The sequence below is a fragment of the Heterodontus francisci genome, chromosome 13 (genome assembly GCF_036365525.1).
Source record: "Heterodontus francisci isolate sHetFra1 chromosome 13, sHetFra1.hap1, whole genome shotgun sequence".
NCBI classification, from domain to species: Eukaryota; Metazoa; Chordata; class Chondrichthyes; order Heterodontiformes; family Heterodontidae; genus Heterodontus; species Heterodontus francisci.
Window position 1 is genome coordinate 21,075,989 of NC_090383.1, and position 13,590 is coordinate 21,089,578.

General features: G+C 44.0%; 1 protein-coding gene across 1 annotated transcript in view; it reads right to left on the reverse strand.

Annotated features, from left to right (window-relative positions):
* adgb (androglobin) overlaps positions 1–13,590 on the reverse strand; it is a 400,763-nt gene that overhangs the window by 180,437 nt on the left and 206,736 nt on the right. Inside the window, exons 17-18 of the mRNA XM_068044513.1 lie at positions 10,324–10,369; positions 2,513–2,672 (exon numbers count right to left, since the gene is read on the reverse strand). Of these exons, the coding sequence (XP_067900614.1) occupies positions 2,513–2,672; positions 10,324–10,369 (206 nt within the window). The remainder of the gene's footprint in view (positions 1–2,512; positions 2,673–10,323; positions 10,370–13,590) is intronic.

Sequence of the window (13,590 nt, forward strand, 5' to 3'; positions counted from 1 at the left end):
TGAAGTAAGTTGAAATCCCCTACCATTATTACCCTATTATCTTTACACCTCTCTGAGATTTGCCTACATATCTGTTCCTCTATCTCCCCCTGACTGTTTGGAGGTCTGTAGTACAAGCCCAGCCAAGTGATTTCCGCCCTTTTGTTCTTAAGTTCTACCCATATGGCCTCATTTGAGGAACCTTCTAAGATATTATCCCTCCTTACTGCAGTGCAATGCCACCTCCTCTTTTATCCCCTTCCCTATCATGCCTGACGATTCTATACCCTGGAATATTGAGTTGCCAGTCCTGCCCCTCCCTCTGCCATGTCTCTGTGATAGCAATTATATCATAATCCCATGTGCTAATCAAAGCCCTCAATTCATCTGCCTTATTAGTAAGACTTCTTGCATTAAAGTAAATGCAATCCAGCCTTGCATTTTTCACTTGTGGTGCTGTCTTTCAAATGAGATGTGAAACCTAGGCCCTGTCTGCCATCTCAGGTGGACATAAAGGATCCCACCTGTAGGGACAAGAGTTCACAATACCTGAGTCCTGGGCTGTGCATGGGATCAACACATGATCAGTAAAACAGCTTTTTGCTGACCATGAATGAATTGGGCCTAAGGCAAGGATATCTTCTTAAGTTAAAGGGGCTGATGGAATGTGTGAATTTCACTCATCCATGTCTGTAATGGTCTGGAATATGTTAGTTTGGCCACTTGTGTTTATGGGGAATGGGATGAGTTTGAGAGCAATATAACCATGGTAACAGAATGATTAGAAGAGATTGACTAGGACTAGTACATTTTGCTGGTTCCATGTTATTAGTCTGATGTCATTTATATATATCTTTGTTTTACCATGATTTATTAGTGGTATGCATGGAATGTGGAGGTCACAGGTAGAATTAGTATTAGAAGTGTTGGTGAGTCTCTGTTTGCAACTCTCACAATGAAAGTGTGTAGTATAGTGTCTTAAAAACCTGAGCGCTCATACAGGAATCGTATAATATGATGCTTCAATGAAGACCTGACCCAGCATTGTTACAACAGCATGTGTGTACATTCTGGTGTTTAAAGCAACTAAATTAATTAGACCAAGAAAGCGGTCCAACAGCGTGGCACTATTTTGAAAAGAGCAGGGGAGTTCTCCTTCATTTCCTGAACAATAACGATCCCTTAAATTTTAAACATGTATAGAAACTTAGTTAGACCATAAGAGTACTGCACTGTTCTGGTCTCCATATTATAAAAAGAATATAAAGGCATTGGAGAAGGTGCCAAAAAGGTTTAAAAGGATAATACCAGAATTGAGAGGTTTTTCCTATTGAAAGGTTGGACAGGCTGAGCTCTTTCCTCTAGAAAAGAGAAGGCTGAGGGGTGACCTGACAGAGGTCTTTAAGGTTATGAAAAGATTTGATAGGGTAGATTTAGAGAAGATATTACCACTTGTGGACCAAAACTGAGGGCTGTAAATATAAGACAGTCACTAATACATCCTAAAGGGAATTCAGCAGAAACGTCTGTACCCAGACAGCAGACAGAAGTTGGAACTTGCTATCAAATGGAGTGGTTGAGGCAAATCAGTTACATGCTTTTAAGGGGAAGCCAGATAAGCACATGAGGAAGAAAGAAATAAAAGGTTATGCTGATAGGGGTTAGATGAAAAGGGGTAGGAGGAAGCTCGTGTGTAGCGCAAATATCGATATAGATCAGATGGGCCAAATGGACTGTTTTTGTGCTAGAAATTCTAGGTAATGCTATCCAAAGATTGTTGGTTTAAATTCCCATTCCAAAGATTTGAGCACAAAAATCCAGACTGACACTCCAGTGCAGTACTAAGGGAGTGCTGCACTGTTGGGGGTGCCGCTCTTTGGATGGGATGTTAAAACGAGGCTCCGTTTGCCCTCTCAGAGGGACTTAAAAGATCCAATGGCATTATTTTGAATAAGAACAGGGGAGTACTCACCAGTGTCCTGAGCCAATATTTATTCCTCAGTAAACATCAATAACAAACAGATGATCTGGTCATTATTACATTGGTGCTCATGAACCTTGCTGTGCAGAAATTAGCTACCCTATTTCTGACATTACAACAGTGACTACAATTCAAATTACTTAATTGGCTGTAATCTACTTTAGGACATCCTGAGATCATGAAAGGCTCTATATAAATGTAAATCTTTCTCCTCTTTTCCTCTAGATAACTGGTAGGAACTGGAGATTTCCCACCATGAAGCAGTTGAGTGCTTGTGATACGTCCACAGTGATAAAGGCACTCACCGATCCCATGCAAATGACATGCCCTCCCACAGACCTCATAAACTTCAGAGGGGTCGATGTTGGAGAGTTCTAACAGGTGAAATCCCAGTGTAACTACTGGGATCAGGACCCTTTGGATTTTGGTCCCTGATGATTTTTTACTTGAATTACGTTAACACAGATGAATGAATAATTGGGTACAAGAAGCAGTTGGACTTAAATTTGTAACTGCTGAAATGGGATAATAATGGCAGGAGTCTCGCCTTACTGGAAACACTTGAAAAAATCTTCGTAATCGATCCATTTTTCCATACAGAGGATCTTCTGTTCTAACTGGATAGAAAAGTTGGAAGTATGGTCCAAGTTCATTATTGGGCTGGATATCCGTGACCACAGCCGGCTGCCGGTAGGAAAGCTGGCAGTGCTATCTGAAAAACAGGAAAATCTAATCATTACGAAAGGAACTTGTAGAAATACTTGTCCTTATAACTCCTCAAAGTACTTTGCAACCAATGAATTATTTTTGAAATGCAGTCAATTTGCATATGGTAACATCACTGAAGCAGCAAAGGAATTGAATCATGTTGAGGGAGGAATTTTGGCCAGGACATTGGCTGAACTCTTTCCAAATACTGCCATGGGAGGTTTCACATCTATCTGAACTGGTAAACAGGTTTAATATCTCACCCCAGAGACACTACCTCTTGACAGTGCAGGACTCCCTCCATAATGTGCTGGAGTGTCAGCCTACATTATGTGCTGAAGCCTCTGGAGTGGGATTTGAATCCATGACCTTCTGTGTTTGACAAGAATGCTATGAATTGAGCCAAGCTGATATTGTGGGCTGGATTTTATAGCAGTCTTGTTTTGTAGCTTCAACAGGTTGACACCTCATTTTTAGGTATGACTGGTGCTGCTCCTGGCATGCCCTCTTGCCCTCATCATTGAAACAGGGTTGATCCCCCAGCTTGATGGTAATGGTTAGAGTGGGGGATAGGCCAGGCCATGATTTTACTGATTGTGGCTGAATACAATTCTGCTGCTGCTGACGGCCCACAGCGCCTCATTGATGCCCAGTTTTGAGTTGCTACATCTGTTCGAAATCTATCCCATATAGGATGGTGGTAGTGCCACACAACACAATGGTGAGTATCCTCAAGGTGAAGATGGGACTTGGTCTCCACAAGGACTGTGCGGTGGTCATTCCTGCCAATACTGTCACGGACAGATGCATCTGCGGCAGGTAGATTGGTGAGGACAAGGTCAAGTAGGTTTTTCCCTCTTGTTGGTTCCCTCACCACCTGCTGCAGACCAAGTCTAGCAGCTATATCCTTTAAAACTTGGCCAGTTCAGTCAGTGGTGGAGCTACCAAGCCACTCTTGATAATGGACATTGAAGCCCTTCACCCAGGGTACATTCTGTGCCTTTGCTACCCTCATTGCTTCTTCCAATAGGTGTTCAACATGGAGAAGCACTGATTCATCATCCGAGGGGAGTGGGGGGGTGCAGTAGGTGGTAATCAGCAGGCGGTTTCCTCGCCCATGTTTGACCTGATGCCATGAGACTTCATGGGGTCAATAGTCAATATAGATCTGTTCTGAATCTATCCCACTTTGCACAGTGGTAGCGCCACACAATGTATACCACTGTGCTGCCACCACTGGTGGGTCTGTCCTGCTGGTGGGACAGGACATACCCAGGGATGGTGAGGGTGGTGTCTGGGACATTGTCTGTAAGATATGATTCCATTAGTATGACTGTGTCAGACTGTAGGACAGTTCTCCCAAATTTGGCACAAGCCCCTTGATGTTAGTAAGGAGGACTTTACAGGGTTGACAGGGCTGGGTTTGCCTTTGTCATTTCCAGTGCCTAGGTCAATGTCGGGTGGTCCGTCTGATTTTTCATTCCTTTTCTTAGACTTCATAGTGTGGTTTGATATAATGGTGTGGCTTGCTAGAGGGCATTTAAGAGTCATCCATATTGCTGTGGGTCTGGAGTCACATGTAGGCCAGACCAGGTAAGGATGGCAGATTTCCTTCACTAAAAGAAACCAGATGAGGCTTTACAATAATCGACAATGGTTTCATGGTCACCAATAGGCCAGCTTTTAATTCCAGATTTATTATGTGAATTCAAATTTCACCAGCTGCCATTTTGGGATTTGAACCAGTGTACCGAGTATTAGCCTGGGCCTCTGGATTGCCACCGCCTTCCCTCATGAAGTTGGCACCTCAGGTATGCCTGGTTCCACTGTTGAGATGCTCTCCTACTCTCCTCATTGAACCAGGATTGGACGCTTGGCATGACGATAATGGTAGAGTGAAGGATATGCCAGACCATGATGTTGGAGATTGTGGTAGAATACAATTCTGCTGCTGCTAATGGCCTCATGGATGCCCATTTTTGAGCTGTCAGATCTGTTCTGAATCTATCCCACTTAGCTGGTGGTAGTGCCAAACAACACGGTGAAGGGTGTCTTCAGTGTGAAGACAGGACTTGATCTGCACAAGGACTGCCAATACTGTCACGGATAGATGCAGCTGCAATAGGTAGACTGGTGAGGATGAGGTCAAGTAGATTCTTCCCTCATGTTGGTTCTCTCAACATCTGCGCAGGCCCAGTCTGGCAGCAATGTCCTTCAGGAATCGACCATTGTGGTCAGTAGCAGGGCTACTGAGTCACACTTGGTGATAGACATTGAAGTCCCGCACTCAGTATATTCTGTGCCCTTGCTACCCTCAGCACTTCTTGCAAAAGGTGTTCATCATGGAGGAGTACTGATTCATCAGTTAAGGAAGGGTGGTAGGTGGTAATCATCAGGACTTTACCTGATGCCATGAGACTTTGTGGGGTCCAGAGTCGATGTTGAGGTATCCTGGGGTTACTCCCTCCCCGCTGTACATATGGCAGCACCATGCCTCACCTCTGGTGGGTCTATGCTGGTGGTGAGACAGGATATAGCCAGCGATGGTAATGAAGGCATCTGGGACATTGGTTGAAAGGTATGATTCTGTGAGCATGACTATGTCAGACTATTATTTGATTAGTCTGTGGGACAGCTCTTCCAATTTTGGCACCAGTCCCAAAGTTTAGTGAGGAGAACTTTGCAGGCTTGAGTGTGCTGGGTGTGCATTTGTATGTAAGATTTTATTTCTATTTTTCATAGTGGTTTGATACAACTGAGTAGCCTGCTAGGTCAATTCTGAGGGCAGTTAAGAGTCAACCACATTGATGTGGGTCTGGAGTCACATGTTGGCCAGAAAGAGTGGAAATAGGTGGTCTTTTTGATGGAGAGGAAATGGGGTTAAAAGTTCAGCTTGGGGGCTGAATAGGACACCAAAAGTGTAATTTTAAGGGTCTATGGCGACAGGCTGGGAAGCAGGGAGCAGACAAAATGCGTTGGGTGGCGTTGGGCAGCATGCCATTTTGTTCATGGTGGGCATCTTAGCAGATGGCAAGTCCACTGGGAGGCCAATTGAGCCACTTAAGTGGCCCATTAGGGGCTGCCTGCAGCCTCTGCTGGCATTTAGCCAACGTCGGAGGGGCCCACCGCCATTTGGGGACACTGCCAGGTGAAACCTGGTGGCCTCCTAGCAGGCTCGGCATGGGAGGGGCCCTCCTACTCGGCCATTCTGTGATCCACAGAGGGGCCCCCCTGGTGGCAATGGCCAACCCCGAAGTGCAAAACCCCTGCCCTCACCACCGCTCCCCCCACTCCCGATTGTTGGAGCCTGTCTGCCTGATTGGCCCCGGTGAGCCCCGACCCCACTCACCTTGTGTGGTGGTCAGTGTCCATCATTACCATCTGTAGTTTCAGCAGTGGCCAGCACTCCCGGTGGTGCTGATGGCCCTCTGATTGGCTGGCAGCTCTTGGAGGCAGGCAGCTGTCCTTAAATGGGCTGGCAGCCCCAACGGCAGGCAGTTAATTGCTTGCCTGCTATTGAATGTAGTGGAGTGTCTGACAAATGGGCAAGACGGGGTCACCCCTGCTTTCCAGCCCATCACTGGGGCCCCTGCCAGCAGAATAACATCCAGTGCCAAGATTCAGAAAAGTCTAGTTCAACCTGAGAGAGGTCAGTGAGTGAGGTGGAATTGGTGGCAAAGGTACTAAGTTTGGTCTTGCCACTGTTTAGCTGGAGTCAAGTGTAGCTGATCCAAGATTGGATGTTGGACATGCAGCTTGACAGCACAGAGGCAGTGGAGGGATCCAAAAATGTGGTGAAGAAATAGAGCTTGGTGTCATTAGTGTATATGTGGAAGATAATTGCATATCTTTGGATAACGTCTTCAAGGAGCAGCATGTAGATGAATAACAGGAGGAAGCCTAGCATAGATCCATAGAAGACTAAGGAGGAAACGGAGCATTAGTGGGAAGAGAAGCCATTGCTGGAGATGCTCTGGCTATGACTGGATAGGTATGAGTGGAACGAAGCGAGGGCAGTCCCACTGAACTGAAAATGGAGGAGGGGTATTGGGAGGATGGTCTGATTCAGACTATTGCAGAGCTGTAGCATGGCCAGAAACCTGATTGGAGAGATTCAACTATGAGCTTGTGGGAAAGATGGGCACAGATTTGGGAGAAGACAATACGATCAAGAACTTCATCGAGGAACTAGAGATTGGAGATGGGCAACAGTCTGCCAGGACAGAGGACTGGGAGTAGGATTATTCAGAAGAGGGAAATAAGAGACAGAAGATGAGCACTGGTGATGATGTTCCACAATAACAACTTACACCTGCATAGTGCCTTCACAGAAGCAATATTAAACAAAATTTGGCATGAGGAGATATCAGAACACGTGACCAAAAGCTTGGTCAGAGTTAGGTTTTAAGGAGCATTTTAAAGGAGGTCAGAAGTAGAAGCACAAAGGTTTATAGAGGTAATTGCAGAACTTAGGGCCTAAGCACCTGAAGGCAAAGCTGCCAATGATGCAGCAATGAAAATCAGGGTGCACTAGGAAATGGAGTTTGTGTTGGGCATCGAAGACAATGGCTTTGGTCTGGCCGTATATTTAGTTGGAGGAAATTTCTGCTCATTTAATACTGGCTGTTGGACAAGCAACATGATAAATCAGAGGCATGGAGGGGTTGGGAGAGATGGTGGTGAGGCAGAGCTGGAGGTTGTCACATACATATGGAAACTGACGCGTTTTTGGATGATGTTGGCAAATTAAAGCATGTAGATGATGTTAATTTTCCAAAATTCCCTAGATTCTGGAACGGTCCAATCAGATTGGAAAATAGGAAATGTAACTGAGCTATTCAAGAATGGAGGGAGACAGAAAGCAGGAAACTACAGCTAGTTAGCTTAACATCTGTCATAGGGAAAATGCTGGAATCTATTATTAAGGAGGTTATAGAAGGTCATTTAGAAAGTCTCAATGCAATCAGGCAACATGGATAAAAGGGACACAAAAACAAGAAATGCTGGATTCACTCAGCAGGTCTGGCAGCATCTGTGGAAAGAGAAGCAGAGTTAACGTTTCGGGTCAGTGACCCTTCTTCGGAACTGACAAATATTAGAAAAGTCACAGATTATAAACAAGTGAGGTGGGGGTTGGGCAAGAGATAACAAAGGAGAAGGTGCAGATTGGACCAGGCCACATAGCTGACCAAAAGGTCACGGAGCAAAGGCAAACAATATGTTAATGGTGTGTTGAAAGACAAAGCATTAGTACAGATTAGGTGTGAATATACTGAATATTGAACAGCAGCAAGTGCAAACCTGAAGAAACATCTAGAGTATTGTGTACAGTTTTGGTCTCCTTACTTAAGAAAGGATATAATTGCATTGGAATCAGTTCAGAGAAGGTTCACTCGACAGACTCCTGGGATGGGAGGGCTATCTTATGAGGAAAGGTTGGACAGGTTGGGTCTGTATTTATTGGAGTTTAGAAGGATGAGAGGTGATTTTATTGAAATATATAAGATCCTGAGGGGACTTGACAGGGTTGATGTTGAAAGGATGTTTCCCCTTCTGGAAGAGACAAAACTAGGGGCACAGTTTAAAAATAAGGGGTCTCCCATTTAAGACAGAGATGAGGAGAAATCTTTTCTCTCAGAAAGTCGTGAGTCTGTGGAACTCTCTTCCCCAAGGAGCGGTGGAGGCAGGGTCATTGAATGTTTTTAAGGCAGAGGTAGACAGATTCTTGACAAACAAGGGAGTCAAAGGGTATCGTGGGTAGGCAGGAAAGTGGAGTTGAGTCCACAAACAGATCAGCCATGATCTTATGGAATGGCAGAGCAGGCTCGAAGGGCCGAATAGCCTACCCCTGCTCCTTGTTTGTATGTAATGTGAAGGGGAACAAGGATATATATCCTTGGGAGATTCCAGAGGTAATGGTGCAGAAGCAGGAAAAGAAGGCATTGCAGATGATTCTCTAGCAACAACTGGATAGATAGGAATGGAACTAGGTGAGGGCAGTCCCCCCAGCTGGATGACAGGCGAGAGGCATTGGAGGAGGATTGTACGGTCAACCGTGTCAAAGGCTGCAGACAGATCGAGAAGGAGGAGGAGAGATAATTAACCCTCGTCACAGTCACATAGGATGCCATTTGTAACTTTGATAAGAGCTGACTCAGTGCTGCGGCAGGGCGGAAACCTGATCGGAGAGGTTTAAATCTGGAGTGGAGGGTAAGATGGTCACAGATTTGGGAGGCAAAAACTTCTTCAACAACTTTGGAGAGGAAAGGGAGGTTGGAAATCGTAAACAAGAAGACTTGCAGCTTTGAGGAAGCTGTTTAGACATTAAAAGGAAGACCACTGATGATTTGGGGACAGCAAAAGCTAGTGAACAGGCTGAGCTGCTGGTTTGTCACATAATTTTCAAAGTGATATGCTGCCAAGAATTTTTCCCATCATCTAGTGACAGGCAGTGAATGAGCAGCAGCAATTTTCGATAGAGCTGAGCAATGCATTGATTTATAGAACAGGAAAAAGAGCATCCGTGCAATTTCTATGATTCTGCAAATGGGAAAAGAGAATGGAAATGGGATTACAGTAGACAGTTCCAACTCCAGTTGGAAGCTAGCACTAGCACAGAAACAATGAGTCAAATAACTTCTATGCTCTGCATTTCTAGGATTCTATGAGCTCGGCACAAGACAGCACATACTGCACCTACATACTGCATTTTCTCTTTTACAGCAATGAACACAGGTTGCACATAGCTGTTCCCATATCAGGAAGCCAGTCACTCACATCAAGATCTCTGGCCCTCATAATAAAAGGCTCGTGCCTCAAATTGGGAAGACAATTTCTCAAGACAGGAAATTGGATAAATATTTGAGGCAGAGAAAAACACAAGTCTGTAGGGAATAAGCAGAGCTGTGGAATTAGTTTTGGCAAAGAGCCAGCAGAGCTACAATGGACAAAGTGGATAGTCAGAAGCTTTTTCCCAGGGTGGAAGAGTCAGTTACTAGGGGACATAGGTTTAAGGTGCGAGGGGCAAAGTTTAGAGGGGATGTGCGAGGCAAGTTTTTTTACACAGAGGGTGGTGAGTGCTTGGAACTTGCTGCCAGGGGAGGTGGTGGAAGCAGATACGATAGCGACGTTTAAGAGACATCTTGACAAATATATGAATAGGAAGGGAATAGAGGGATATGGGCCCCGGAAGTGCAGAAGGTGTTAGTTGAGGCAGGCATCAAGATCGGCGCAGGCTTGGAGGGCCGAATGGCCTGTTCCTGTGCTGTACTGTTCTTTGTTCTTTGAATTCCAAAGTTCTGAACTTAATAAGTGGAAATGAGTGAGAAACACTGGCTTCTGCCTTCCCTGTTGGTTTGTTTAGTTTGACTGTAGCATTTTTATCCTTGGTTGAAACTATGAAGAAATGGAACCTAAAATCAAAGCTATTAGTAACTGATTCATGAAAAGAACTGCCCAAAGAGCAGCAAAATCCATTACTTTGTTGTCTACTTAAGACATTAACTACGAAGGGTATCAAGCACCTCCTCCTTGATAGTATTACTTATTGTGCTATAAAAATGTTGGCAAGGACAGTAGTTTAATTTTTAGTTGCCTGTTTCAACCTTCACACACACACAAAACTCTATTTAGTATTATAAAGGGTGCAAACTCACCTTCAATTAAACTCTCCAGTTGGGGTCGAACAGCCAAAGAGTCTTCCTGATAAAACAAAAACAGAGTGAAATGCACAGCCAGAAGAATGGCACATGAGAACAGATCTAAAATGCTGGATTTTTATTAAAGGAATGATTTTCAAGCCGGTGATGTCAGTGGGTGACACTGAATCGATTTCTCTAAGCTATCAAGCTTCTGATATTGATAGGTCAGGTGCTCTGGTTTAGGATTGAAATTCCATGAGTCTGGATTTAGGAACTCAAATAGGATATACCAGTTTTTGAGAAATATAAGCACAAATTGAGCTGAGCTGATTGGACTTCATGGACTGGATTGTAAGGTTTTTATGCAGCCCATGAACCATAGTTTGGAGTCCCTCTGGCTTTATATTATGATACACAGTATTGGCTCACCATTTGCTAGCTTGCTAACAAAAAGCAGACCAGATCATTTAGTTTAATCATGTTTTTTTTAAAAAAGGTATCCTAATCTGATTTAGTCGATGTAGTTGTCAACAAATGTTAGACGAATCTCTTTCAGAGATTCAATCTTCCTGTTCTGAAGAGGTGTTGTGTCACTGCATGGAGAAGAGAGTGACAGGCAGTCATCCCATATACCATTCAATACAAAGAATTATTCTGAAGTACATGTCTAATTCTTCATCAAAGGAGATCAAACTGTCACCCTCAGAACCATGAAAGGCACTTGAGACGAATGGTTTCAGAAAGTATGCAGCCAGCTGTAGGAGTTCTTTTAACACAGTGATATCCTGATCTAAGGTACAAATTCTGGCAAAAACAGAGGTATAGGAAGTGTCCTACTCCAGCAATGGACATGATAAATCAGGTAAACCACTATTTGCAGTTCATTAACCCTGGGTGACAAAATAAGGGGAACAGTTTGATCGCTAGATTTTCAGTGGCTCCAAGGAGGTGACCATCTCCCAAGTCAGACCCTTAAGGGTTAAGTCTACACTTCCAGCTTGTAGGGAGCATGGATCATAAGGTTAACATAGTTTTAGCCCCTATTTTCTGGCACACACCTCATCAGTGCGGGGTACAGTATTATCTCTCTAGAATAGCGACAATGGGCACAGCAAATAAACCCAAGACATTGCCAATATTTGAATATACCTTTCTCTGGCATGCAATGCTTAAGTGTACTAAACTCAGGATCACACAGAACAACAGGTTCAAACAGCTCTCAGATCAGTTGGTTCCAAAACAGATTCAGATTCCAGGTACCAGTTAACTAGGTGGAGTAGTAGAGCAAATGGTGTCTTGAAGTCTCAATAAAATGGAAGATGGTTCATCTTTGGGTCCTGGCTCCAATGACTGAACCTGTTCCAATTAGCACTGTAAATTAGACTTTTTTTGAATGAAGAAGTATTGTCACAATAGATGACTGAGCACACTCCTTTGCAAAGAACACACACTAAAGCCATGTTACATCAATTTGGAGCTCTTTTAGTCACTTCCACATCTATCCCACCATCTGAATCAACAGATCCTGTTTATGAGGTGGCTGTTAAAGGAATTACATGGCAGGTGTGATCCTGATTTCACATTAGCATCAGAAACGGCTCGTCAAGAAATGATGAACAAAATGAGTTATGCATATATAATTAGTAGCTTTGACACACGTAGTTTACATAACAACACTTAGTCATAGAGTTATACAGCACAGAAACAGGCCCTTTGGCCCATCGTGTCCGTGCCGGCCATCAAGCACCTAACTATTTTAATACCATTTTCCAGTATTTGGCCCGTAGCCTTGTATGCTATGGCGTTTCAAGTGCTCATCTAAATACTTCTTAAATGTTGTGAGGGTTCCTGCCTCTACCATCTCTTCAGGCAGTGTGTTCCAGATTCCAACCACCCGCTGGGTGAAAAGATTTTTCCTCAAATCCCCTCTAAACCTCCTGCCCCTTACCTTAAATCTATGCCCCCTGGTTATTGACCCCTCAGCTAAGAAAAAAAGTTTCTTCCTATCTATCCTATCAATGCCCCTCATAATTTTATATACCTCAATCATGTCCCCCCTCAGCCTTCTCTGCTCTAAGGAAAACAATCCTAGCCTTTTCAGTCTCCCTTCATTGCTGAAATGCTCCAGCCCAGGCAACATCCTGGTGAATCTCCTCTGTACCCTCTCCAGTGCAATCATATCCTTCCTATAGTGTGATGCCCAGAACTGTACACTGTACGCCAGCTGTGGCCTAACTAGCATTTTATACAGCTCCATCATAACCTCCCTGCTCTTATATTCTATGCCTCGGCTGATAAAGGCAAGTATCCCATATGCCTTCCTAACCACCTTATCTACCTGTGCTGCTGCCTTCAGTGATCTATGGACAAGTACGCCAAGGTCCCTCTGACCTTCTGTACTTCCTAGGGTCCTACCATCCATTGTATATTCCCTTGCCTTGTTAGTCCTCCCAAAATGCATCACTTCACACTTCTCAGGATTAAATTCCATTTGCCACTGCTCTGCCCATCTTACCAGCCCATCCATATTTTCCTGTAATCTAAGGCTTTCCGCCTCACTATTTACGACACCACCAATTTTCGTGTCGTCTGCGAACTTACTTATCATATCTCATATATTTACATCTAAATCATTAATGTACACTACAAGCAGCAAGGGTCCCAGCACCGATTCCTGTGATACACCACTGGTCACAGGCTTCCACTCGCAAAAACAACCCTCGACCATTATCCTCTGTGTCGTGCCACTAAGCCAATTTTGGATCCAATTTGCCAAATTGCCCTGGATCCCATGGGCTCTTACCTTCTTAACCAATCTCCCATGCAGGACCTTATCAAAAGCCTTACTGAAGTCCATATAGGCTACATCAACTGCTTTACTCTCATCTACACATCTAGTCACCGCCTCGAAAAATTCAATCAAGTTAGTTAGGCACGATCTCCCCCTGACAAAGCAAATACTTTGAGAGGGTATTTTAAACTCATGTTGATGTTGAACGAATGAATGAATCATTATAAATTGAATTCGCTGGAAATGATCAAACTGGCCAATTATTTCCAAATGTTTGATGGTTCCTGTCCAATACAACCCATTAGCAACTATGAAAGAAAAATTGATCTTAACTCTCTCTGATCATATATGTAATATATCGCTGCGATGGCTCTACCTTCAGATCGATACCAACCCTAGCCAAGAACCCCGTTTCCTGCACTGTGGTGCCATACCAAAAGCAATCATGGATCTAACATTTTATAAACATATGAAATTGACACTCTCCAGGA